Source organism: Euprymna scolopes, chromosome 5, assembly GCF_053919585.1.
Source record: "Euprymna scolopes isolate OS-2025 chromosome 5, ASM5391958v1, whole genome shotgun sequence".
NCBI lineage: Eukaryota > Metazoa > Mollusca > Cephalopoda > Sepiida > Sepiolidae > Euprymna > Euprymna scolopes.
In genome coordinates this window covers 160,189,112-160,213,673 of record NC_136486.1, presented here as the reverse complement: position 1 = coordinate 160,213,673, position 24,562 = coordinate 160,189,112, and the positions used below count along the sequence as shown (strand labels likewise).

At 32.9% G+C, this 24,562-nt stretch overlaps 1 protein-coding gene across 1 annotated transcript in view; it reads left to right on the top strand.

Moving 5' to 3' along the window:
• LOC145277026 (uncharacterized) overlaps nucleotides 1-24,562 on the top strand; it is a 74,280-nt gene that overhangs the window by 23,066 nt on the left and 26,652 nt on the right. Inside the window, exons 2-3 of the mRNA XM_080128629.1 lie at nucleotides 21,703-21,776; nucleotides 23,338-23,469. Of these exons, the coding sequence (XP_079984755.1) occupies nucleotides 21,703-21,776; nucleotides 23,338-23,469 (206 nt within the window). The remainder of the gene's footprint in view (nucleotides 1-21,702; nucleotides 21,777-23,337; nucleotides 23,470-24,562) is intronic.

Sequence of the window (24,562 nt, the reverse complement as noted above, 5' to 3'; positions counted from 1 at the left end):
CTCTTTTATCGTTTGTGATTGTCATCTTGTCACATCTGTAAGAGTACAAAATAAGCAAGGCACCATCTTGATAAATTTATGTCCGATTTAACATGCAACCTTCAAGTGAAATTCACAAGTTTTACTGCGTAAAGTTGTGCAACTAATGAAACTATTTTTGCTATTCAACAATAGTTTAATTTAAAAGATTCCTACAAAACATGATAATAAAATTGTTTTTTTGGTCCCCCGACAAAAGGAGGGTGAGCCCGTAAATTCACCCTTGTCCGTTCGTCCATTCGCACTTTTCTCAATAACTACGCCTTAGAATTTAAAAAATTTTTTGCACAAACATTAAACATGATATAAGTAAAAAAGTAACAGAATGAAATTTCCGAGAAAACACTAGGGGTGCCTTTCAGGTTAAAATGGCTAAAATTGACACTTTTGTGCTTATTAAAAAGATTGATGCTTTGGATTTTTATAAAACTTTCTGAAAAGTTGTAACTAACTGATTACTCAATAATTTTTATTGGTCCATACTTCGCGATAATTCTTGGGTGTGCCCCAGGGGCTCTTTTAGGGCTAATAAAAACTCTCTATTTTTGGGACTATTAGGCCATATTTGTCCAACATTTTCTGCGTATGTCTATTTAGCAATTTTGCATGGTGCTGAACTCAAAGTGAAATATGTTAAGACCTTGGGGACTTTTGGGGCTAAATGGGGGTGGTGGTGGTGGTGCAAATGATGGCCTTAGTCATTTCTTTTTTTGCATGGTGCAAGACTGAAATTGACATATGTTAAGGCTTAAAACTGCACCGTTTGTTCATTTTCACCAGGATTTGATGTCCCCGGGGTGGGGGGGGGGAAGCAAATGCTGAACGTAGTCATTTTGTTTTTTTGCCTCATTCATTGTGCACTTACGGAGACCATGCATGCTTCACTTGTTTTTTTCTGAAATAGGTAGAACCCAAACTACTTGCTAGTGTATGGATTTATAATGTTGCTGAATAATTAAAAAGATGAAAAGAAATTCTAGAAAGTTTCCTTTCTTTCTCCCTGTGTCTAACCCACATGAAAAAAGGAATTTTTTTTTCTGGTTTGGTAGAAATTTTATTAATAAACAAAAATTCCAAGTCTGTACAACTTTGTGGAATTTCCACGGACAGAGTTTCTTTACAAAAGCTTCTCATCTGTGGAACGCATTACCACAATAATGTTCCCCTTGCAGATTACACCATAGTTGTCTCCAAACCCTGTGTCAACAAATATTTGTCATAAACCATTCCATAAGAAATCAAACTTAATCATATTATTAATTTTTGTCCTCATCTTTTGTCTGAGAATCTTTCCATCTCATTAAATTGAAACCGGAAGCAAAACTGCAGCATTCAAAGCTGGTGACGTTACCACTGTGCCAACGTGACACACATATGAACTGATTAAGAATAAATTAAGATGAATGTACAAAATGTATAACGATTTTTTCAATTTCGACCCCATTTTGATCCCTTAAACACTATTTTAACCGGCTAAGGACCCATAAAAGAATGGTCCATAAAAAAAATCCAATCATTTAAGGCACCTAGCACTGCTTTGTGACTTTTAGTTTCGGAGGAGATAGAGTTTGAAAATATGGAGACAGACATAGTGAGTTTTCTAAATGAGAGTACATTAGTACAACAGAACACTATTTTGATATTTTATTATTTTTACTAGATAAAATTTTCAAAACTTTTGTAATTTTTAATAGTATAAACATAAAATGACCATAAAAACAAACTTCAAAAGTTTTTATTTTAAAAATACATGAGAAAAACTTCACAAATAAGAAATGAGCAATTAAAATAAATTATGTACACTCGTTTTCTTGTTTCCACAATGATGTAATTTAAAAAATTAGAAAAACCCATAAATGCTGAAGCTGCAAACACATTTACTAATTTAGCAAGAATTTAACAACGGAAAAAAAAGAAATACCCATTTGTATTAGCAATACACATGAAAAAATTGAAATGGCTGAAAATATCTTAATGGCATTTAAAGTAATTCCTCAAAGCAAAATTCCTCAAAAAAGTGAGAACAAACTTAAAAAAAAAAAAAAATGGAGAGTTTATAAAAAAAGATCGCTAAAATGGCTGTTAAATAGCGTTAAGATTTTCATCACTTTTATTTGCTCCAAACTCTTCAAATATATTTTGTAGATTATTATTTTTAAATACTTGTGAAAGGATATTTATTTCTGAACAATTTAGACAACTAAAAGTGCTTTGGTTTTTTATAATATGACTATTTTAGAACTACCTTGAAATTTCTAATTATCCAAAGCATTTCATGATTGATGGGTATTGCTATTTGTATGAAAATTTACAGATATCCTAAAAATTTATGACTATTAAAGTTTTTGATTGTTTTGTTTTATAGCATATAAACACTTGGGTTATTTAATGCTGAATTCAGTTATTTTTCTTTAAATTCTTTATCTTCACATATTTATTTATGCTGTAAATGAATGTTTTACGTATGCAGATTAATTTCTTTTGTAAATAAATTATTTAATCTTAACTGGAACTTTGACACGCACTAATGCTTAGTGCACATGGGATTTATCTTTCAGAGTAATTTCCTTGGTTACTTTGGTAAATTTTGGATCTTTTGTTGACGTCCAGACAAACATAATTTGAAGCGTTGACTAATTAGAGTTATCTACCCCTAACAGTTTCCTCCACTTTCTATCTGTGCCCAAGTCTTAACAGATCCCATGAACAAAGTTTATTTCCTAGAACTGTTGTTTGCAGAACTTTGTTTTCCGGCCTGCTTTCCAGATGACTATAATCTGGTCATATTCAAGTCCAATGTAAACGTTCTTGTTGAACTCCCCCCCCCCCCCGAAAATAATTCATTTCTACCACTAACTGTTAATACATTGTTGTCTCAGTGACTTCAATGCACTCATTAACCCTTACCCTCAAGTGGCCTTCGAGCCTTGATAAGTGGTGAGTCCTATGTTAAAAGAAAAAAGGCATGTTTAATTTAAATGTTTTTATTACAGTAATATCTGTTAGTTTATCATTCATATAACTAATAAATACACTCTTTATCAAAATCTCCATCTTTGTCAATAATCCACAAAAATGAACAAGGGAGATCACTCTAAGAACTTAACACAAAGAACATAACCTTTTTATCTTAATATAAAGGGAGACAACAATATCATCAGAGGTGTGGAGCCAGATGGACTGACTCTGACTCCTAGAATTTCAAATTCTTTGACTCCAACTATTTATTTTAAAGTCTTTTTTTTTATATTCAGACTGTCTATTATTTTTCAGAGATTCAAAAATCTGATTCTTGACATTCGTATAAGTCATTTACTGTCAGTTCACCTCAAACAAGGCACAGTCACTTAGTCATGAGGAGGCTACTATTTGGGACTAGATTTGCAGGGATACTATTTAGTGAGTTGGACAGCGAGATGTTTGTTTACATTACACTTGAATTTTTGTATGTCAGTACAGTTGAGGAAGCAGGGGTCCAGGAGGGAATTCCAAAGTGCAGCAGTTTGAAGGAAAAAAAGCTATTCGATTATGCTTTACGACATCTAGGGATCTCTACAGTGTAGGGGTGGGAGTTTGCTACTTGTTAGGTTCTGACTCCTTCCAAAATCTTCGATTCTGAAAGCCTGATGGCCACTTATTTTCAGCATTGATTTTTGCACAGAATGAGTTGTTTGAGAAAAAATACCTAAGCCTATTTTACTGTGAAATGAATATACATTTTTAAGCGAATAACTTATCAATTATTCATAGTAATTTCGGTTGTGAAGAAACCCAGATTAAAAATAAAAAATTTAAATATAGGAACACGTTCCACATATCTCCTACATACAATGAAAATGTTTTGCTATTGTTATTTATTGATTATTATATTTTCTGAATTGATTTTTCAAATCCATTTCTGCCATGCTCTTTCTTAGCAAATAACATTCAATCAGGTTTATTTATCTTTGGTTCATGTCACAGCTTGTGGGAATCTCTTGTGTATTTTTCTCTTTCTAAGTTTTATGATTTCATATGTGCACTCTATTACATCATGCACCAGCAAATGTTAGACAGAAAGTAGAAACCCGTTTTTATAGGTAAAATAAACCAAATTAGCATAATTTAAACAAATTATAAACTACGTCATTTATTCTTGTTATTTGTGGATTTAAACGGCTGGTCATCTGTCGGAAACATGACTAAAAATGTGGATCTTGCAAGTTGTATACTAATGTCATTGTTTTGTGATGTCATCCATTAAACCAGGTGAGAATCACCATGCACAATGGATGACATCACAAAAACAGATAAGAATAACTGTGTATAGTGGATGATGTCATAATATCATCCATCAAATCAGCTCATACATTTGTATGAGTTGAAATATCATATAGAATACATTTATTTTATTTATACATGTATATTAGTTATATTATTAATAAAATGTAATAGCAAAAATTAACTTTACATTTAAGCAATAAAGACTGTACATATTTTCAGGTAAGGCTTCATAGCTCAGTAGTTAAAATTTGATCGTTGCCGAAGTCAAGCCATGCTGATGTTGATATATCCTATGGAATTAAATTTTTTAATTTATTATTTTTAATGGCCATCTTATTCTTGTGAATTGTCTTAAGGTAGATATTGACTTGCTGCAAGATGTGATACGAGATCGGAAATGGGGATGTCCAGTGAACGCCTCTAAAGAAGATGCACTCTGGCCTAGTAAAATTGCCTGAGCATCCCCATCGGTATTCCCTAGCAGGGGCTCCTCAGGCAACAAGTGTAAACTTGCTGCACCCAAAAGCCAAAATAGATAAAAATAAAACGATCTGAAAGTGAAGAAAATGGGATTAAAAAAGTATTAAAAAGTATTAAAAAAGGTTAAAAAAAAAAAAAAAAAAATACTGTTCTTCTTCATCTTCCATTTAATATATATCTTGATCTGAGACGTTACCAAATTCATTAGGGACCTCAACCCAATCAAGTCAATTGGTCTGGACAACAGTCATTGTACTAAAGAAGCTGTGACTGGAACTTGCTCCTATTTTAAAAAGATTATAGATTTCTTGCTTAATAGAAACTCTTCACATCTACTTGAAAAACCATGTTGATCTACTCAGTTTTTAAAAATACTGATAATCTGCCCTTTGCTTTCTGAGTTAGTTGATTGAATCGGTGATATATCCAGCAATTATCAACCATCTCAGCAAAAGCAATCTACTTAGTGACAAGCAATACAAATTTCTTCCGGCAAGGTCAACTACTGATGTATTAACTGTAATATCACAGAGGATCAGCGACTCTCTTGAGGCTGTTTTAACATATCGAAGATATCAAATAGTCTGGCACAAAGGGTTGCTCCACAAACTTTGGAATATTTGGGCATGTCTTCAGAACCATCAAATCCCTTCTCATCATGTATAAAAGTAGTTGTTAATCGGCAGAGAATATAAAATTGATGCCAGCATACCTCATGAATCTATTTTGAGATCAACACTTTTCCTGATATTCGTTAACAATCTTCCAAAACAGCATATGAGATCATTTGCTGGCATTTTTTGATCTGCAGCATGTCGTGCATTGTGGAAGAAAGTGACTTGTTACTTTTAACATTGTTACGACGTATCCCAGGACGTATCCTGGGGGACGGTAGAGATGGGTGACGTAACGAATTATATAAAAAAAATAAGTTTCCCAGGTTCCTTGATAATGCGTTGTTATGGGAATGGGACAACCGTCCCGAAGACAACACTAAAATGAAATGTACTGGACAACGAAATCACATAAGAAATAACGAAGACAAGTATTGTCGAAAAATTAACAAACTTTTATTTATATAAAATAAAATAAAATTCAATTCAATAAAAGAAAATTACATATGCCTAACTAAATGAAATGATTTAATGATTCAAATTCTACCGAGAGAAAAATTATATCAACAGTCAATGTTCACATAAAAGACAAGAAATCGTCTGCTCAATTAGATACAGGTTCTAGGGTAAGAGAAAGATGTTGGAGAAATCAAAGTTTTGGTTGGAAAACTCACTGAATGTCCTTTGAAATATGTCCTTTTTTTCATCTCTTGTTTTTTATATATATTTCTTTCCTATAAATTGTTTATATTTGATTACGCGCGCGCAGGTTAGTTTTCGTACTCCTGTCCTTCAGATTGTTTACGTTTCATTACGCGTGCGTGCGTGTTAATTGCTCCAAGTATTTGTTTCTGAAGTTAATCGAAGCCCTTGATTTATAATAAATATTTCGCTGCTCCTTTGATCTTTCCTTTGCTGGGTTCATTCTTTTCTTCAGTCAATATTCTAACTTTGACCGCTGATCAAAACAGATTTTTACCGTCGCCGCCGACATCGACTTGTGTCATTGATATTTACCTCCGTGACGCCGCTACCACGCAGCCGTCGCCTTTTGCTGGCTTCACCACCCCAACCTTCGTTGACTTACGTCTTGTCGCATTGAAGCACGGAGCTCCACTGCCTGTTGACAACTTTTTCCAGTCCCCTTTCTCTATATATGATCTACCTCTCTCTTTCTATATACAGTTTATCTCTATGTACAGTTTATTTCTCTCTATCTTTTCTCTCTCCTTTCTCTCTCTTCTCTTTCTCATCTATGAGCTTTCTTTTCTCTTTCCTCTTCCACCCTTCGTCCACAATGTCTCTGTCTCTTCCTTCTCCTCTTGCTCGCAGGCCTCCTCCTCCCCTTTTTTTCTGTTTTGTTTACAAAATGTGAACGAGTAGACAAGAATGGAGTTTTTTGGCGCAAAAATGATACAGTAAATAAAATATAGTGAAAATATATCTTCTCTCGGCTAAAAATCGATAAAATAATTTATTATACATTTTCATAAATGTATCACATCTTTTAAGACCAAACTTCTCGAATGCTCATAAAACATTTTAATTCCTGACCAAAATATGTTCACTCTTGTAAATAGTGTTAATTAATATTCTTTCCTTTGCAAGAAATAATCACACAATTAATATTCAGTTCTCTCTGATTCTGAGCATGTGGTACAATGGGGAAAGCGGTGTCTGGTTACTTTTAATGCATCTAAAACCAAGCACCTATCTTTACATCATCAATGCTCTGATCCCCATCTGGCATCAATTGAAATGAATGGCTCTCGTCTTGGAGGCTCCATGTTTTGACAAGGTCCTGGGCTTGACCATTACTCCTGATATGAAATGAACACGTACATCAGATCTGATGCCAAGGTCACTGGGAAAATAGTGGGATCCTTCTATCGATGTAGTAGATATCTCACTGCTGATGCAATTCTCTACCTATATAAGAGCCAGGTACATCCAAGGATGAAGTACTGTTGCCACATCTAGGCAGGAGCTGCTAGAAAGATCTTATCCTGCCTGAACAGAGTTCAAAATAAACTTTGTAGGGTGTGGGAGGGTTCCGTTTCCTCTTCCCTGCAACATCTTTCTCACAGAAGAGACGTTGCAAGCCTGTCTCTGCTTTATCATTATTTTCATGGCAAATGCTTGTTTGAGCTCCAATCTATAGTCCCCCCTATCCAAACTTTCATGAGAAACACTCGTCTAGTTGAAAATACTATCAATAATTTCTCCCACTCTTTATCTGTGCCTAAACCTAAACATAGATTCCATGAATAAAGCTTTGTTTTTAGAACTGCACATCTGTGGAACTCTCTTCCATTTGCCTGCTTTCCGGCCAATTGTAATATGGTAATCTTCAAGTCCAACGTAAACAAGTTCTTGATGAGTTGTTCCCCTTAAGTAATCCAATTTACCAAATTTCCACTACTAACAATTACTATGTCACTGTCCCATGAACCACGGTACATTCATTAATCCTTATCTTCGAGTGGCCTCTGGGCTTTGGTGACTCCTTTGTAAAAAAAAAAGAAAAAGTTAACAATAAACTGTAATGAAATATGGATTGTATGAAATTATAAACCTGATCTTGAAAAATAAATAGTGATTTTAGATTGTAAATGACCAATGTTTTTTTTTTTATGTTACTTCAGTCAAAGTTCCCAGAAATCAAGCCCCACCCCCTATCTCTTTATGGGGCTAATACTTGATCTCTATATAAGATATATAGATATTCAAATATTACATTAAAGGTCTCTCTTACCTTGCAAATACTAAGTTAGTAAAGAAGTTGAGAACATTATTTTCCTGACCATTTAAATATGTTATATCTTTCTTGTAATCTCTTGTTTTTATTGGATTCCAGGACAAGAAGAATTCACTTAGTCTAGTGGAGTATCCAGCTTCATACTGTTACTTGAAGAAGTTGCACCATTCCTCCTAAAAGCCAGTGTGGGTTAGCCTTATTGAGATCTTATTTGGGCGGCAAATATTATATGATTGTGAATATTTAGTCAAGTTTTTTTTTGATATGGAAAAGTATCCTCATTTCAGGTTATCTTGACAAACCACTGTACTGAAAGATGTTGGACACTCGAGGATAGTGTCTAGTAGGTATTAAAGTTGTCTTTATGAACATGTATGTCTGCGTTTACTGCTCTGGCCATGATCATCCATCTTGTTATACATGTGCGCAGTTGCAATTCAACTCTATCAGTGCTGCAACAAAGGATTCTTATTCAAATTCAATTTATAAACAATTTACATATGTTTATTCATTTGTTTTTTAAAATTACAAATGGTACTCTTTTGTTGAATAGCAGACTTGTAAAATGAGATTTTTTATCCTGGCCAAGGAAAATAATAAAAACACAATTCCAATCTGATACAATAAACCCTCTGTTAACAAGCATCAAAAACTGACCTTGGAGTGCTGATATATATATATATATATATATATATATATATATATATATATATATATATATATATATATGTACTTTGACTGGAAATCTTAGATTCTGATCTTTCTCAATGGTCACCATTCAACCACCCAGTAATTGACTACTCGAGATATCCACTAGAGATCATTACTAGACAGTGTGTACTCAAAAAGGTTTATCTGGAGGCAATCTAGGAACATTACTTTTCTTAAGTAGGTTAGTCTCAGCATGTTATCTCGTTTAATGAGATGGTGTGTTATCAGATCAGGCTGTCTGAAGATATTGGCTTCCTGACCTAAAATGCACCAAGCATTGATGTTGTTTTTTTTTCCTTTCTATTTGCAAGAGTCAATCATGTTCTGCAAAGTCCAAAGTAAAAACAATTTTTCGTCCACCAAATAACCAAACCAAGCACCAAGAATAAATATTTGAAGATATAAAAATCTTTTCCAAAATAACAGGTTTTGGCATTGAATAACTGAAAAGGGTTGATATGCCGTAAAATGAAACAACCGTTTAATGAAGCTTTTATTTTATTCCAAAGAAAAGGCAATTTTTGTGTGACTTAACTCACCATCAGATATTTGCAATTTCTTTTGTGCCTCTCTACCCTATTTCTCCTCTGCCAGCAGCATTCATCCTAAATGGGTTGAACTGACTTCCCCTGTAAGAGAAAATTTCATAGGAATATTAAGTTCACGAGTGGTCTCTAGTCACATGCATATCCCGGTCAGGGAAGTTGTTGTAGGGAGGTGTTGACATCCTCTTATATACAACACCTGGTATTCCCAAATGATTACACATCTGGTTCTGACCAGGCTCAATGTTGCTTAACTTTTATGATCTAATGAGGACCAGTGTGTCAATAATGTGATAATGTCTTTATCCAAACATCACCTGCAATGGCTGCCATTTGCATGCACCACTAAACATGCAGCGTAATGCAATGTGTACACCTTTGCAAGCAATAAACATCTTTTATCTTTTGAAAAAGTTTTATGTTTACTTTATATACATAAACATTTGCCAGACATGTCACAGCTGTTTTATCACTTTTTTATGGTATTTCTTGAAATACCTTATAAATGTATCTTTTCTTCGGACCACTTAATGTAGAGCTGGAAAGTATAAGGTCTGATTCCTAAAATTCCAAATTATCTGACTCCAATTCTTTACTTTAAAAACTTCTATGTTTGTTGTTTCTTTGGTGATTAAAAAGTCCAACTTTGAATTTATGCATAACTAGCATTTCAGCCTGGCGTTGCCCGGGTGTTTGGAGGTGTATGTTGAGCAAAAAAACCTCCCAAAAAACAAAAAACAAAATGGTAATTTTTTTTTATTTTGACCCCATATTATGACCCCTTAACATTTATTGTTTAGGCTAAAATCAAGTTATTAAGTTAGATCCATGTCCAAGGAACCTATATCTAAAATTTCAAGTGTTTAGACCTAAAATTGTCAGAGGAGTTTGGTAGAGTTCTCAAAGGTCAAATCGTTGAACTTTGACCCCTTAACAGCCAAATTTCTGGCTGAAAACGGATTACAAAGATTTTCCCAAATCTGTAGACTAAAAATTGACAGAGTTATTGCGTTGGAAAATGTACACACACACAGACACTTTCACTTTTATATATAGATTATGACCCCTTTCAAAACCTCTGATACAGGCTCTGCAACTTGGCTTCAGATAATTAGCATGTAGAGGAATAACACGACTCTGACCTCGGAATAATACAACCAAAATGCTGACTTACAATATATAGAATTAGAATATATTTTATTAAATGAACAAGGTAAAAAAGTGTGTGTGGGTGTACATGCATAAGCATGCTTTTTAACTTATGTTTGTATATTCGTTGTGTGTGTATGAAAAAGAAACATTTTGATAAATTCATTGTGAATGTGTGTGTATCTAGTGTTCACACAAATTCGTTAATGTAGTTGTAGACTTGTGGCATCTTACCTTGAGAAAGAATGTACCTTTGCTTCATCTTAAAACGAAAGTATCGCCTGTTGAGGTAAACAGAATTGTGCGTCTGTCTACATCGATGATTCGGATGAAAGAGAAAGATAGAGAATGGAAATGGATAGAAAATGCGAAACAGGAAGTAGAGACACCACCTGTCAGACAAATCAGAAACCACGACAAGGGAAAATAACCAGTGCATATTGATGAATGTTTGTGTGCATGACATACCTATTCGCATATCAGTCCAAAAAGCGTACATCTATAAGTATTTGTGAAATTGTGTTTTTATGGAGATGCAACTTGTACATACCTTGTGCCCCCCACAGGCCTGCCTTTCTTAAAAAACAACAAAAAACTCCAACTATTTACGGGACTTTATGTTGCGTGTGATACGGTTGCATTTGCGAGTGATTTTTTTTTTTTCCAAGTCGCGACTAGAAGTAATAAAACACTTTTCTTTTGGCGATTTTTATTTCTTTCAATGGCAATCTTCCAAATCTCATTACTGGATGAAAAATATCTTTTCAATGTTTTTTTTTTTTTTTAATAAAACGAGCAAAGTTAAATTATTCAGACACTAAAAGATTTAATAGAACAATATACATTTTTTTTTTAAACAAAGGATATTTAAAAAAAACATCTGAAGAAATTCAAATATTTATACCTTCAAGTCTCAACATAAAATTTAGCACATGTTTAGGAATTACACATATTCAAAAACAATACAGAAAATGTACGTACTTGTCATGGAATGAAGATGTCATCTTCCAAAAAGCATATGACTAGTAACTTTTCTATTTGGCTAGTAAATAAAAATACTCAGTTGTCAAAGATAAATTCATCTGTCGAACCTTAATTTATTCATTTTTTTTCCCTCAAACATTATTATTTGGTATGATTATTTTTACTATCCTATTTCTTGTTTAATTATTTGGATTTTGCCATTTCTACTCCCCCCCCCAGGCTATTTCTTTTGATAATTATTTTTAAATCATTTGGTCAGTTGAAGCAATTTTCTTTTTCTAACGAAATTTATAGATTTTCACCTAACAATTGAGCTTCCCTTTCCAAATAAAACTTATTGATTTTTCTCATGCGAGATTTTTAAATGTTACAAAGTCAGCAGATGGTTGTCTCACAGAAAGTGTTCAACAAAATAGTCCCTCAAGACCCAACACACATCTGTAACCATCGACTATTTTTTTTGTTTGTTTAAATAGACATTATTGCTACCTACAAAAAGAACCAGGTGTTCTTTTAGTGTAAAAATTCTCATTTCTCATTTTGATTTATATTCAATCTTTTTTTTTAAATTCCATTTTCACCCCATTTTCACCCACAGTGCCACTTTGATGTAGGAGGCTACTATCGGAGACATGAGTTTAAAGGATACTATGTAGGGAGTTAAGCAGCAAGATGTCCGTTCACATTACACTTGAACTTCTGCATATCAGTACAGTTGGGAAAGCAGGAACCCAGAGGGCTTTTTTTTTTTTTTTTTTTTTTTACATGGGTGTCATCACTTATCAAGGCCCAGAGGCCACTCAAGGATAAGGGTTAATAGGTATACATTAGTCATTGTGATTTTAGCATAGTAAACAGTGGGAATTTTGTAACTTGGATTACTTAGGGGGATGATTCAATTAAAACTTGTTCACATTGGACTTTTTCTTTTTTTTTTTTTTTTTCATAGGTATGAACACATTATCAAGGCCAAGAGGCCACTCAAGGATAAGGGTTAAAGAGTGTACAGTAGAAATTGGACAATATAATAATCATTAGTAATGAAAATTTGTTAAATTTGATAACTTATATGGAACGGCTCATCAAGAAATTATTTACGTTAGACTTGAAGACAACCATATTGTAGTCAGCCGGAAAGCAGGAAAACGGAAGACAATTCCACAGGCGTGCAGTTCTAATAAAAAAGCTTTGTTCATGGAATCTACGTTTAGGTTTAGGGACAGATAAAGAGTGGGGGAAATTATTGATAGTGTTTACAGCTAGACGAGTGGTTCTTGTGAAAGTTTTGCGAGGGGGGGACCATAGATTGAAGCTCAGTCGAACACTTTCCATGAAAATAACGATACATCAGAGACAAGCTCGCAACATCTCTTCTGTGAGATAGAGGTTGCAAGGAAGAGAAAAGGACATCTCCTATGAGGCTACGAAGTCTATTTTGAACTCTATCAAGGCAGGACAAGTCCTTTCTAGCAGCTCCTGCCCAGATGTGGCAACAGTATTCCATCCTTGGACGTACCTGGCTTTTATATAGATAGAGAATAGCATCAGCAGTGAGATATCTACTGGATCGATAGAAAGATCCCACCATTTTTCCAGCGGCCTTGGCAACAGATTTGATGTACGTGTTCCATTTAAGATCAGGAGTAATGGCTTTCTTACAACTAAGATCTCTACTGTGTAGGAGTGGGATTTTGCTTGCTGGCATACTATGAATATGTGCAGGGAAGAATTTCTTGATCTTGGGTTTCAACAAAATTCTCAATTAATAAAATTAATTCAGTGGACAGAACCATTTTGGACCACTTTTATGTGCCCCTACAAAGATATAAGGCTAAGTAGTTGACTATGGTCGAGAGCAACCTGAATACTCTTTTCATTAGTTGCTATACTAAGGTGTAGAGGGGGGTGCTACTCAATTCCCTGAAGTACTCCACTTTTCCTTGATCCTCCCCTTATAATGATGTTTAGCAAGGAGACATCAAGTACCATATGACTCCACCAACCCATTAGTGAACACTCTTACCATTATACCAAATGAAGATATATATATGTATATGCTACTAAACTTTTTATCTAAAGTTTGAATTTTAATTATGATCCAAATTAAATTCTTATTCTAAAACCAATCTTTACAATTTAAAGCTTAACTTCCACTCTCACCATATGGGGCTTAATAACTTCCTCAAGAAAAATTTCTCAGTGTTTAATATCTATGATTCATAATTAATCCAAGTTAGGAAAAAATGAATTTTTAAATGAATGGATGGATTATATCCAATTTTATGCCTCCTTTAAACCTCAAAATAAATTAAAATCAAGATATATCTTTTGCTAATTATCCTTATGTCAAGCATCCTTATAAAATTCTGATTAAAATCAATTCAATGTTTTTTTTTTTTAGAGAAATCGCCCCAGACAAAGTATAAAGCCACTTGATGTAAGGAGTTAAAAACAAAAACAAAACAAAACTAGGCAACAATAAGTGCTTCAAGCCTACAAAACAGTAAATTTTTTTGTCAGAAACATTGATTGTGAAATGTGAGGACTAAATAAGGGAGGCTAGAGTTATGTAGCTGTCGAAAGTAAATGCAAGGTCTACGTTCTACTCTTTAGAATTGTTTGAGAATATTTTTTAATTGGAGTTTTATATCTGTAATTAAATTGCCACTCAGATTTTCAAAAGGGTGTACGTTAGCTTGGAAATTTAGTTCCCCCACTCCCTTCATATAATTAAACATTTCTCCTTAGATGTACCGACATGGTCTTGTGCATTCACTGCACTGACTATGATCTATCCTTTGTATTGATTCAAGGTTGTTGTCTGATCCAATCAGCTCTGCAATAAAGAAATTCTCTCTCCAAAACAAAAATCACAAACCCAGTTTATAAACAAATAATAATGTTTATATTTTAGATATTACAAGTGGTACTTGCTATTCTGACGTTGAATGGCAAACTTGCAGAATGAGTTTTGCTTGACCAGACTGAAGCACACAAGTTTCATTGACAAAGTTCTTTAGCTAAGACAGAGAACACAACCTGCCCAGAGAGGCAGTGGCTCAACTGCTCGGCAGCTCTCAGAAAAATTAACTGCTTCAGTCAAATGGTCAACCCCAACTTCCACTTACTATTACTCCTCTTCATTCTCCTCTTCCTAATGTCTCCCCTTTCCATTTCCTGTAATCTACTGATGCTGGGCCTTTGTGAGTATGATTGTCATTTGAATACCCAGAGATCGACCACTAGCGACATCCATCAAAAATAAGACCTAAAATTCATCCATAGAGTCTTCACAAAAGTCAATCCCAACATGGCGTTCCCATTCAATGTGGTACTTATTTTTTTTAAACAAATAAAATATCTCTATATATGAACTCTGGCCAGGAACATTTTCAGTTCTCTGTGCCCCATCATTTTAGCCAAGCATCTATCGCTGCAATGTCTGCCATTCGTATGCACCAGCACAAAAACATAAACATATGCAGCACATGTTTACAGATATTTTCCAAAAATTGTCTGACAACACTCGAGACTAATGTTGTCTATTGTTTCTTTAATATTATATATTGCAGTTAAACTTTTTCACTTGTGGAAAAGATTATCATAAATACTTCTGTTTTTTTGTCTACTGATAAAAGATCTATCCTGAATACATCAAATTATTTACGATAGCTTGATAACTGGTTATGTGACCTTGATGGCCACTTTGCAGTGAATCATAAGGGACCCTAAAGATGGTATACTTGGTTATAAATGAGGTACCAATAAATGAGGTACCAATAAATGGGCCAGTTTGACTACTTTTTCTCTGTAACTCACTTAGCTGATTAATACTTGTGCTGTTTTTTTATTTTTTTTTCCAAAAACATTGCATTACTCTTAAAAATCTGTTAATATCTCTGTTTTGAAAGCAGTTGGATGCTTAAAATCGGTCAAAAACAAACTCAAAATACAGTTTAAATAATTGAAGTTATAAGCTTATAGAAAACATTAAGATCTTGAAAAAAAAACCCCAAAAAACAAAAAAAAAAAAAAAGATAAAAATCAGGTTTGCAGAGTTTGAGGGAGACTTGTAAGAATGTTAAGAGTTAAAGTCAGATATTTTAATCTTCGAAGAATCAACAATCAGTCTGAATATTAGAAGACTTTAAAATAAAGTAGAAGTATTTTGCAATTATAAGAGTTCCTATTATTTGACTTTACATGAGGGCTAAGTTAGACACAAAGTCTGTTTTTAGTGTGGGGAAAGTCTAGCTTTCCTAAATGAGTCAGTTTGAAAAAAATTAAAAATGATCTCAATTTAGAAATTTTTTTTCTTCACTGAGGACATAAAAAATGAAGTGTAGTATCAGAACAGATACTACACTTTGTTCCTAGTTAAAAGGCCAAGTTTTGGAGTCTTGTATATTACACAGAATGGAGTAGAGCAACTTGCTTATTTGGAATATCAATTATTAATTAATAAGCAAGTTGCTCTGCCCCACCCTGTATTTACTAGCAGGTCCAGTTAACCCCCAAAGAATGAATAACTTTTTTTTTAAATTTTTAATATTATTCATCCTCAGCAATGCTGATCAAGACTATACCAATTTCGTGGGTCTTTGTTTTGTAGTTTCCAACTTTTAGTTGTACATACATACAGACAACTGTCCTTTTATACAATAGAAAAAGATTTCAAAATAGATGATGTCATAAAAAATAAAAAAATGAATGGTAGTTGGTAAAAGCTGTAGACATATGTGTGAAATCAGCAGCAACCACAACTGTTGGTTTCTACTACTTTGCCAATCAATATCAAAGTTAAGAAATTATTATTATTTTTTTTTATTTTTTTTTTTTTTTACAAAGGCATCACCACATTATCAAGGCCAAGAGGCCACTCAAGGATAAGGGTTAAAGAGTGTACAGTAGAAATTGGTCAATATAGTAATCATTAGTAATGAAAATTTGGTAAATTTAATAACTTATATGGAACGGCTCATCAAGAACTTATTTACTTTAGACTTGAACACAACCATATTGTAGTCAGCCGGAAAGCAGGAAAACGGAAGACAATTCCACAGGCGTGCAGTTCTTAGAAAGAAGCTTTGTTCATGGAATCTACGTTTAGGTTTAGGCACAGATAAAGAGAGGGGGAAATTATTGATAGTGTTTACAGCTAGACGAGTGTTTCTTGTGAAAGTTTGGCGAGGGGGGACCATAGATTGAAGCTCAGTTGAACACTTTCCATGAAAATAACGATACATCAGAGACAAACTCGCAACATCTCTTCTGTGAGATAGAGGTTGCAGCGAAAAGAAAAGGACATCTCCTACGAGGCTACAAAGTCTATTTTGAACTCTATCAAGGCAGGACAAGTCCTTTCTAGCAGCTCCTGCCCAGATGTGACAACAGTATTCCATCCTTGGACGTACCTGGCTCTTATATAGATAAAGAATAGCATCAGCAGTGAGATATCTACTGGATCGATAGAAAGATCCCACCATTTTTCCAGCGGCCTTGGCAACAGATTTGATATATGTGTTCCATTTAAGATCAGGAGTAATGGTCAAGCCCAGAAGCTTGTCAAAACTTGAGGCCTCCTGAAGACGAGAGCCATTCATTTCAATTGATGACAAATGTGGATTAGAATGTTGATGATGTAAAGAGAGAAGCTTGGTTTTAGATGGATTAAAAGTAACCAGCCACTCCTTTCCCCATTGTACTACGTGCTCAAGATCAGAAGAGAGAGAATTGGAGAGAACTTGGTCGTTTACTGTCTTAGATGTGGTACCATAAATGGTAGTGTCGTCAGCATAAATGTCTACAAATGATGTAAGGATATGATTTGGAAGATCATTAATGTAGATCAGGAAAAGAGTTGGGCTCAGGATGGATCCCTGAGGGACACCGGCATTAATACTGTGAGCTTCTGATTTTTGCCCCTCAACTACTACTCTTATGAACCTATCAGAAAGAAATGATTTAATAATTGAGAAGACTTTTCCAGCTATACCATAGCTAGCTATCTTATGAAGTAAACCTTTATGCCATACCCTATCAAAGGCTTTAGATATGTCAAGAGCAATTGCCCTAGAAAGATTGTCACCATCGAGAGATTTGCTAATCCTATGCGATATAACTGTAAGGACATCTGCTGTAGATCTAGCAGAGCGGAAACCATATTGAGTGTCACTAAGAAGGTTATTTTTGTTGAGATGTTTGATTACTTCTGTATTTAACACAGATTCTAGCAACTTACTCATGACGCACAGGAGACTTATTGGCCTATACTGAGAGGGGGATGAGCGATCACCTGAATTCTTAAATACAGGGCATACTGATGAGATTTTCCAGGGTACTGACCCAACAGGTCATAGGCGGTCTAGTATAGTTCAAAAACTTGGATTGTGCTTGTCTGTCACGATGCACACTTAGAAAATTGATGACAAGTGAATGATATAAATAAAGGAGGGATGATGATGATAGTGGGATGAGGCGAATGTTACAAATAATTAAAGAAGAAAAGAGCGAAAAGATTGGTGGGAGAGGAATATACAAAAGTGAAAGAGCAGATGAAGAAAAAAACAAAAGAAATATGTGAAAATGGATGACATCACAAAAGATATTTTTTTCAAAAATTACCAAATCCAAAATATAATATTTTGAAATTTCCAAATATTTATCTGAAAAATGCAGTCAAAAGGTTAAAGTTGGTTTAGTAGATATTATATCATTCATTATCTTGTTGAGTGTTTCCTCTTTTTTTTTTTTTTTTTATCAATAACCTCATTTTAGCTTTTAATGAAAAAATACAAAAACCACACACGCATATCTAGTATATTTCTGTCTGTTTGTTCATTCCACTTTTTTTTTTTTTAAGAAACTACTGGGCTGATCTGATTTAAATTTTGTATGGATCTTTGTTATGATAAGGTGCAACAAACTAAGTATCATAGTATTTGTTTGATGCACAATTAGAGAATAATAGAGATTAGTATTTAATGCAAAAATGAGCTATTCATTCTAAGTTAACGGGATACAACTTTTGTTCGTTTTTAATGGAATCAAAATGTCTAGTATATATCGGTTTCTCAAGTTCAAGATCTACCAGACTGTGGTATGACCTATGTTTTTTGTATATCTTTGAGTGCTGGCTTTTTGATAAATGGGGAAAGAAAGTCACTTCCTCCATAACCCGGACATATTAGATAATATTTATATAAATCTATTTGTGTAAGAAAAAACAAATCTCATTGTGTGTCATGTTTAATATTTAAAAAAATTTTTTCCAATAAATGTCCAGTATAAAGAATAATGAAAAAATAAACCTGTCTCTATTTAGAAATCTCATTAATGAAATAAATTTAATATTTTTTTTTAAATAGTTTCTTATAACCTGTTTTTCCAATTTACATTTCAATAAATAGTTTGAATTTTAAACTTTGAGAAAAATATAATGTTGTGTGAAAGAATCTATTAATAGGACCTTAGCAAACTGTTTATCTCGGTAGACTTTAACCTTTTTATATATTAAAAAACAAAAAAACAAAAAAACTGTCCAAATCAGTTTCAATTGTGGCTGATAACTGACTTGAGCCAAATTGCTTTTTGACAATTTGTATCCTTTTTCAAAATAAAAGAAAACATAAGAGGGGAATACTAAACTTTTTTTTATTTTTAAATTTCTTCCTTTTGAAGATTATAACTTTGGGTATGAGGCAGCCAAACCAGCTGCCAACATTGCCCAGCTTTTTATTGAAATTATCATACATTTCTTAAATAATCTTAATAACTAAGTATATTTTAGTTAATATATATGTATAACTACTAGGGAGATTCAACGTTGTCTGGAATTGAATGCGGCTCAACTCTCCCATACTTTTATTGTTATCAAAATAGGTGAAATCACCCATTTTTTTTTTTTTTTTTTTTTAAATCAAATTGATTGATTGCATGTTCTAGTAAGCCCCCCCCCCCCACCTACACAGTGTACTGGCAGGAAGTTTTACATGCCTCCCCACAGTGACTTAGTCCATAATACATTGTAGTCAACATTGCACTGTAGAGAATCTATTGTTGATTTTATAAAATTATCTGTAAATAATGACTTCACTTAAAGTTTAAAATGCAAAAGTCAAGTATTATGGTTCAGTTGTGCTTTAAACAGAAACATTCATTTCGAATGCGTCTATGTCTTATCAAATAACCAACTGTTGGTTTTATGAAATTATTTTTACATAATCATTTGAATTCAAGTTAAATGTACAAAAGTCAAGTATTATGGTTGGATTGTGCTCTAAAAGGAAACGTTCATTTGGAATCTGCTCCTGTCTTAATTGATTTTAAAGATTGGGGGCTCTGTGTTTGTGTGGTGATAAAACTTCTCAAATATTCTTGCACTGTTAGGTTGTATAAAAGTGTTAACTTTGGTCAAAATCTGATTACCTTCTTTAATCAGATTTTTTTGATTATCGAATTTTGATACTTATCAGATGGATTCCAATACAAAACCTATGTAAGAACACTCTCAGCCACATCAAATACCTTTGTGTGAAATTAAAAAAAAAAAAAAAAAGATCAGCTTAACAATTTAGGGGTCCATAGGGAACGAACTCACACACACACCGTTCTTTTTTCTTTATAGTAGTAGATAGATAGATTCTTGTGACATGCTTAATTTTTTTATTCAAATATCGTAAGTTCATGATTTCTGTTAAAAATGTTGAATTATTTCTTTAAAAGTTGACCTGAAAAAAGGAAAAAAATGTTTAAAAGCAAAATGCCTTATTTTAATTTAATGATTCATATATCCCAACTTAAAAGTAGGTATTCCTGAAAAAACTTGTTATATGTCAGGTAGCGTCTATATTACGAGAATTTTTGGAAGCAAAATCTCCTTATAAATCAGATAGTCTTCACATAAAGAGCATTTTATTTTGTTTAAAAGGTCCTTCAAGGTCATAAGTATAAACTTGAAAACAAAACCTGCATAATAAAAGACAATACGAGCTGAATTTTCCTGAGTTCATGCTCACATCTTTATATTGCCTTTTAGTTTTCATGACATTCATATGCATTGCCTATGAATAATGACAACAGCATATTCTTTTCATTATTTTGACTCTTGAGTATATATCCGACACAGACACAATTAATCAACCGAGAACCACATCACTCTACATAAAAGCATATAAGATATCAATGGATATATACCTGAAAATCCAAACAAGGAAAAGAATATGCTGTTGTCATAGTCCTAGTTATGAAGGAGGGAGATAGTGGTCCAATAACTAATGCTTCTGGTTTTATACATAAGTGAAACGAATTCCTGATTCCAATTCATCAGTCCAACAATAATCATTAGCTTTTTGTTCAAAATTGAACAAAACGTTTGGATAACTGGTTAATTAAATGAAGTAAGTATTGGTGATCTTGAAAAATCAAGCTTTTTCTTTCCTAGAACTGAAAAATGTCCCTCAAACTAAGAAATATTTCACCTTTTCAGAAATATTTAAATAGTACAAATGTTGTTAATTATTATTCACGTAGTATGAGCTATTGTAGGGGAGATAACCTAGGATTTACCTGTCTCTATCTGAAAATCTTTCTAATTTATTTTAAATATTTGGTTCTTGTCCAGAATTCCCCCATATTAAAAAAACAAAAATTAAATAACAATAAAGAAAAATTGTACCCATGATGAAAGAAAATATCATATTCTGAAAAATCATATAAATTAAGTAATTTTATTTTTATAAAGAAAATCATTTTTAAGTGATTAATTGGAATTCGTAGACAATATAGCAAAAGTCTTGCGAGTTTGAATTATTATTGAGTTATTTCTTTAAAATATTTTGAAGATGGTGATACGAAACAGTCATTTTTCTCTTTTACTAATAAAATTTGATTTTTTTTAGTTAAAAATAAAACTACTTAATCAATTTACATAATTTTTGGAATCTGATACTTTTATTTCATCATGCTGCAGGTTTTCTTTTCTTTTTAATATATATTCTGGACAAGGATCAAATATTCTTATTTAAATATGTCAGTTTTTTAACTACAATTTTCATATAAGAAATCATTAAAACTTTTAATTTTTGCTGACAAAAGTGGAATTTATTTTTTATATCATTTTTTCCAACTTTTTAATCAAAATTTCTTTTTTCATTTTCAGCTGTGAAGCGGCTTATGAAGGAAGCTCAGGAACTGAAGGATCCAACCGAGCTGTTTTATGCCCAACCTTTGGATGTAAGTCTTCTCTTTTATGAGTTTCTTTCGTTTAGAGTTTGATGATTTTTAGTACCCAAAAAGCAATGTTCAAATCAAACCATTTAGCATGATATTTATTGGCTTCATCTTTCTATATCAAGAAAATTGTTGTGTGATCACTACAACTATAACACATAAAATTATTTTATCACTGAATTATTTTATTGAAATCACAAATACAATAGTGTAAAGTAATAAAACAAATGGTTCGTGCTCAGAATTCCCCTAATATTAAAAAACAAAAATTTAAAAAAATCAGTTTTTTCGAATGTGTCCGATTCTATGTTGAAGCGATGCCATTGTGTCTTTAAGCCAGTGTTGTAGAAGATTATCTCCCCTTTTCTAGTGAGAAGACTCCATGTGTTTGTTTTTTTTTTTGACAAGGTGGTCATCATTTATCAAGGCCTGGAAACCACTCGGGGATAAGAGTTATTGTGTGTACAGTACGTTAGTGTTGAGATTTGATAAAGTGTCTTATTTAAGGGGCGGTTCATCAGGAATTTGTTTATGTTGGACTTGAAGACATCCAGGTTGTAGTCAAGTGGGAAACAGGTTCAAAGTTTGTAAACTTAATAGTAAATTTTATTTTATAAACTTCTATTTGATATTCTGTGATTTTTATTTTTTTTTTACTGTACACCTACACTTTTGACAGATAAGTAAATATATTCATAACTTTTCTGTTTATTTAATTTTTAACTGCCATATTTCACTTGTGCATTAACCTGAATAAGAGCCAAATATTGTTGCTATTTTTTTTTTTTTTCTTGTGATGAGCATGAATTCAGCAAGTAACTGCTGAGCTTGCTCTGGTTATGTCTTGTTGTATTGATGGAATTGTTTGCATCGTGTTGAGTCATATAGATGGCATTGTTCAGGACCATGCTGAGTTTGGTACCATGTTGGATCACATCGACTGTTGAGTTGTGTAAATGGAAGCATTCGGTTTATGTTTGTTGTTCAGTTGACTTGATGGTTGTTGCAGTCATACTGTTGAAGGCAATAACTTTTTTTAGTTGGGTCCATCTCTCTTCTGTCATAAAGCTACATTTTGAAGGAATATCATGTAATTTTTGTCTCATTTTTCAGATGAGGAGTGATCACTATTTATGTCCGGTTTATGCATAAATTAGTTGGTTAGTTTAAAAATAAACTTTAAAAAAATATGATCGCATCAACGGATTTTGTTACGTAAGAAGGTACTCCTTGCATTGAATGGACTCATGTGCATATTTTAAGAAATTCAGTGTATAAGATGCGGCATAACGACTTAATTCTATTTCTTGGACATTTTTCTTTAACTACTTTAATGCATCGTATTAATTTTCAATCTACTCTAATACTCATTCATTAAAAGTAAAGAAAAAGTAGTATTAATCATCACCCACCATATACAATTGGGCATTAAAAAAGGATAAGAATGGTGTTATGTTGCACTCTGTATAAATGGAAGTAAGAAATAAGAAGCCAATACAATTTAAATAGATAAAAAAAATTCTTAAATTTTTATGAATGTTTTTTTTTATATTATTTCTTCTAGGACAATTTATTTGAATGGCATTTTACAATCCGTGGACCTGGTGATACTGAGTTTGATGGAGGTGTGTTTCATGGCCGGATTGTGCTTCCGCCAGATTATCCGATGAAACCGCCAAGCATTATCATACTTACGGTAAGCAGACAATCTCTATTTCTTTCTTTGAGTTTGCCCTGATGAAAAATGGATTTTGTAAAGTCATGTTGGAGGGTTTAATTAATTTTAATTATTACAATTAAGCCAGACAAAAAAAAACCCCAAAAAACAAGAGTTTACCACTAGATTGGCCACAGCAGTTCTCTACAAAATCTTTTAAATTAGTTTCATTTGATTTTTCTTTTGGTGGTGGTGGTCCAGAATTTTCGTATATTAAAAAAAAAAAAATGTAGAAGATTCGTAATGATGTACACACCTGTGGCGGAACGAAAAGATCATATTCCAGATATAAAACGTTAATTGATCAAGTAGTTTTATGAAGAAAATCATTTTAAAACAATTTGAAGCAATGGATGTGAAATTGTAGGCTTTACAAGGCTAATCTGACAAGTTTGAATTATTGAGTTATCTCTCTTTTTTTCTTCACTATGGTTATGTAGAACAGATTCTTTTCACTTGCTCATAAAATTTGACTTTATTAGTTAAATTGATCACAGTTTTATTTTTATGTGATTTTTGGAATGTGATATTTTTGTTCAGTCATGGACATGTACATCAGACACATTTTGTTTTTCAATATGAGTGGCATATTGGACAAGAGCAGATCTTTTCCCTTTTTGATGCAGTCTTCATTATTACTTGAAAAGTTTCAGTTGGAAAAATTTAATCTTGATTAAAATTTTTATCATTTATAAGGATCTTGCATTGTTTTGTAAAATCAGCATCTCCCAGTTTTGAGCTATGAAAGGAATGATACCATGTCTAATGGCATTCAACTGTATCAAGCATAATAAAATCATAAAAATGTATTTTCAAATTGATTTGCTTTCGGCATAATATTTCTGTTTGTATAAACAATCCAAAGCCATTTTCACTACATACCAAAAACAAAACAAAAATGCTTGTATTGCATACAAACATGATGAGAAACAAAGCTTACTTTGCCAGGTTGGACAGAACTGCTCTAGGTGGTCTAACGATAGATTCTCATTATTTTGTCTGACTGAATCGTTAATTCTGACATTCTGGGATCCAATTATAATGGGCATGCTTTTTCATTAACGCTATTATG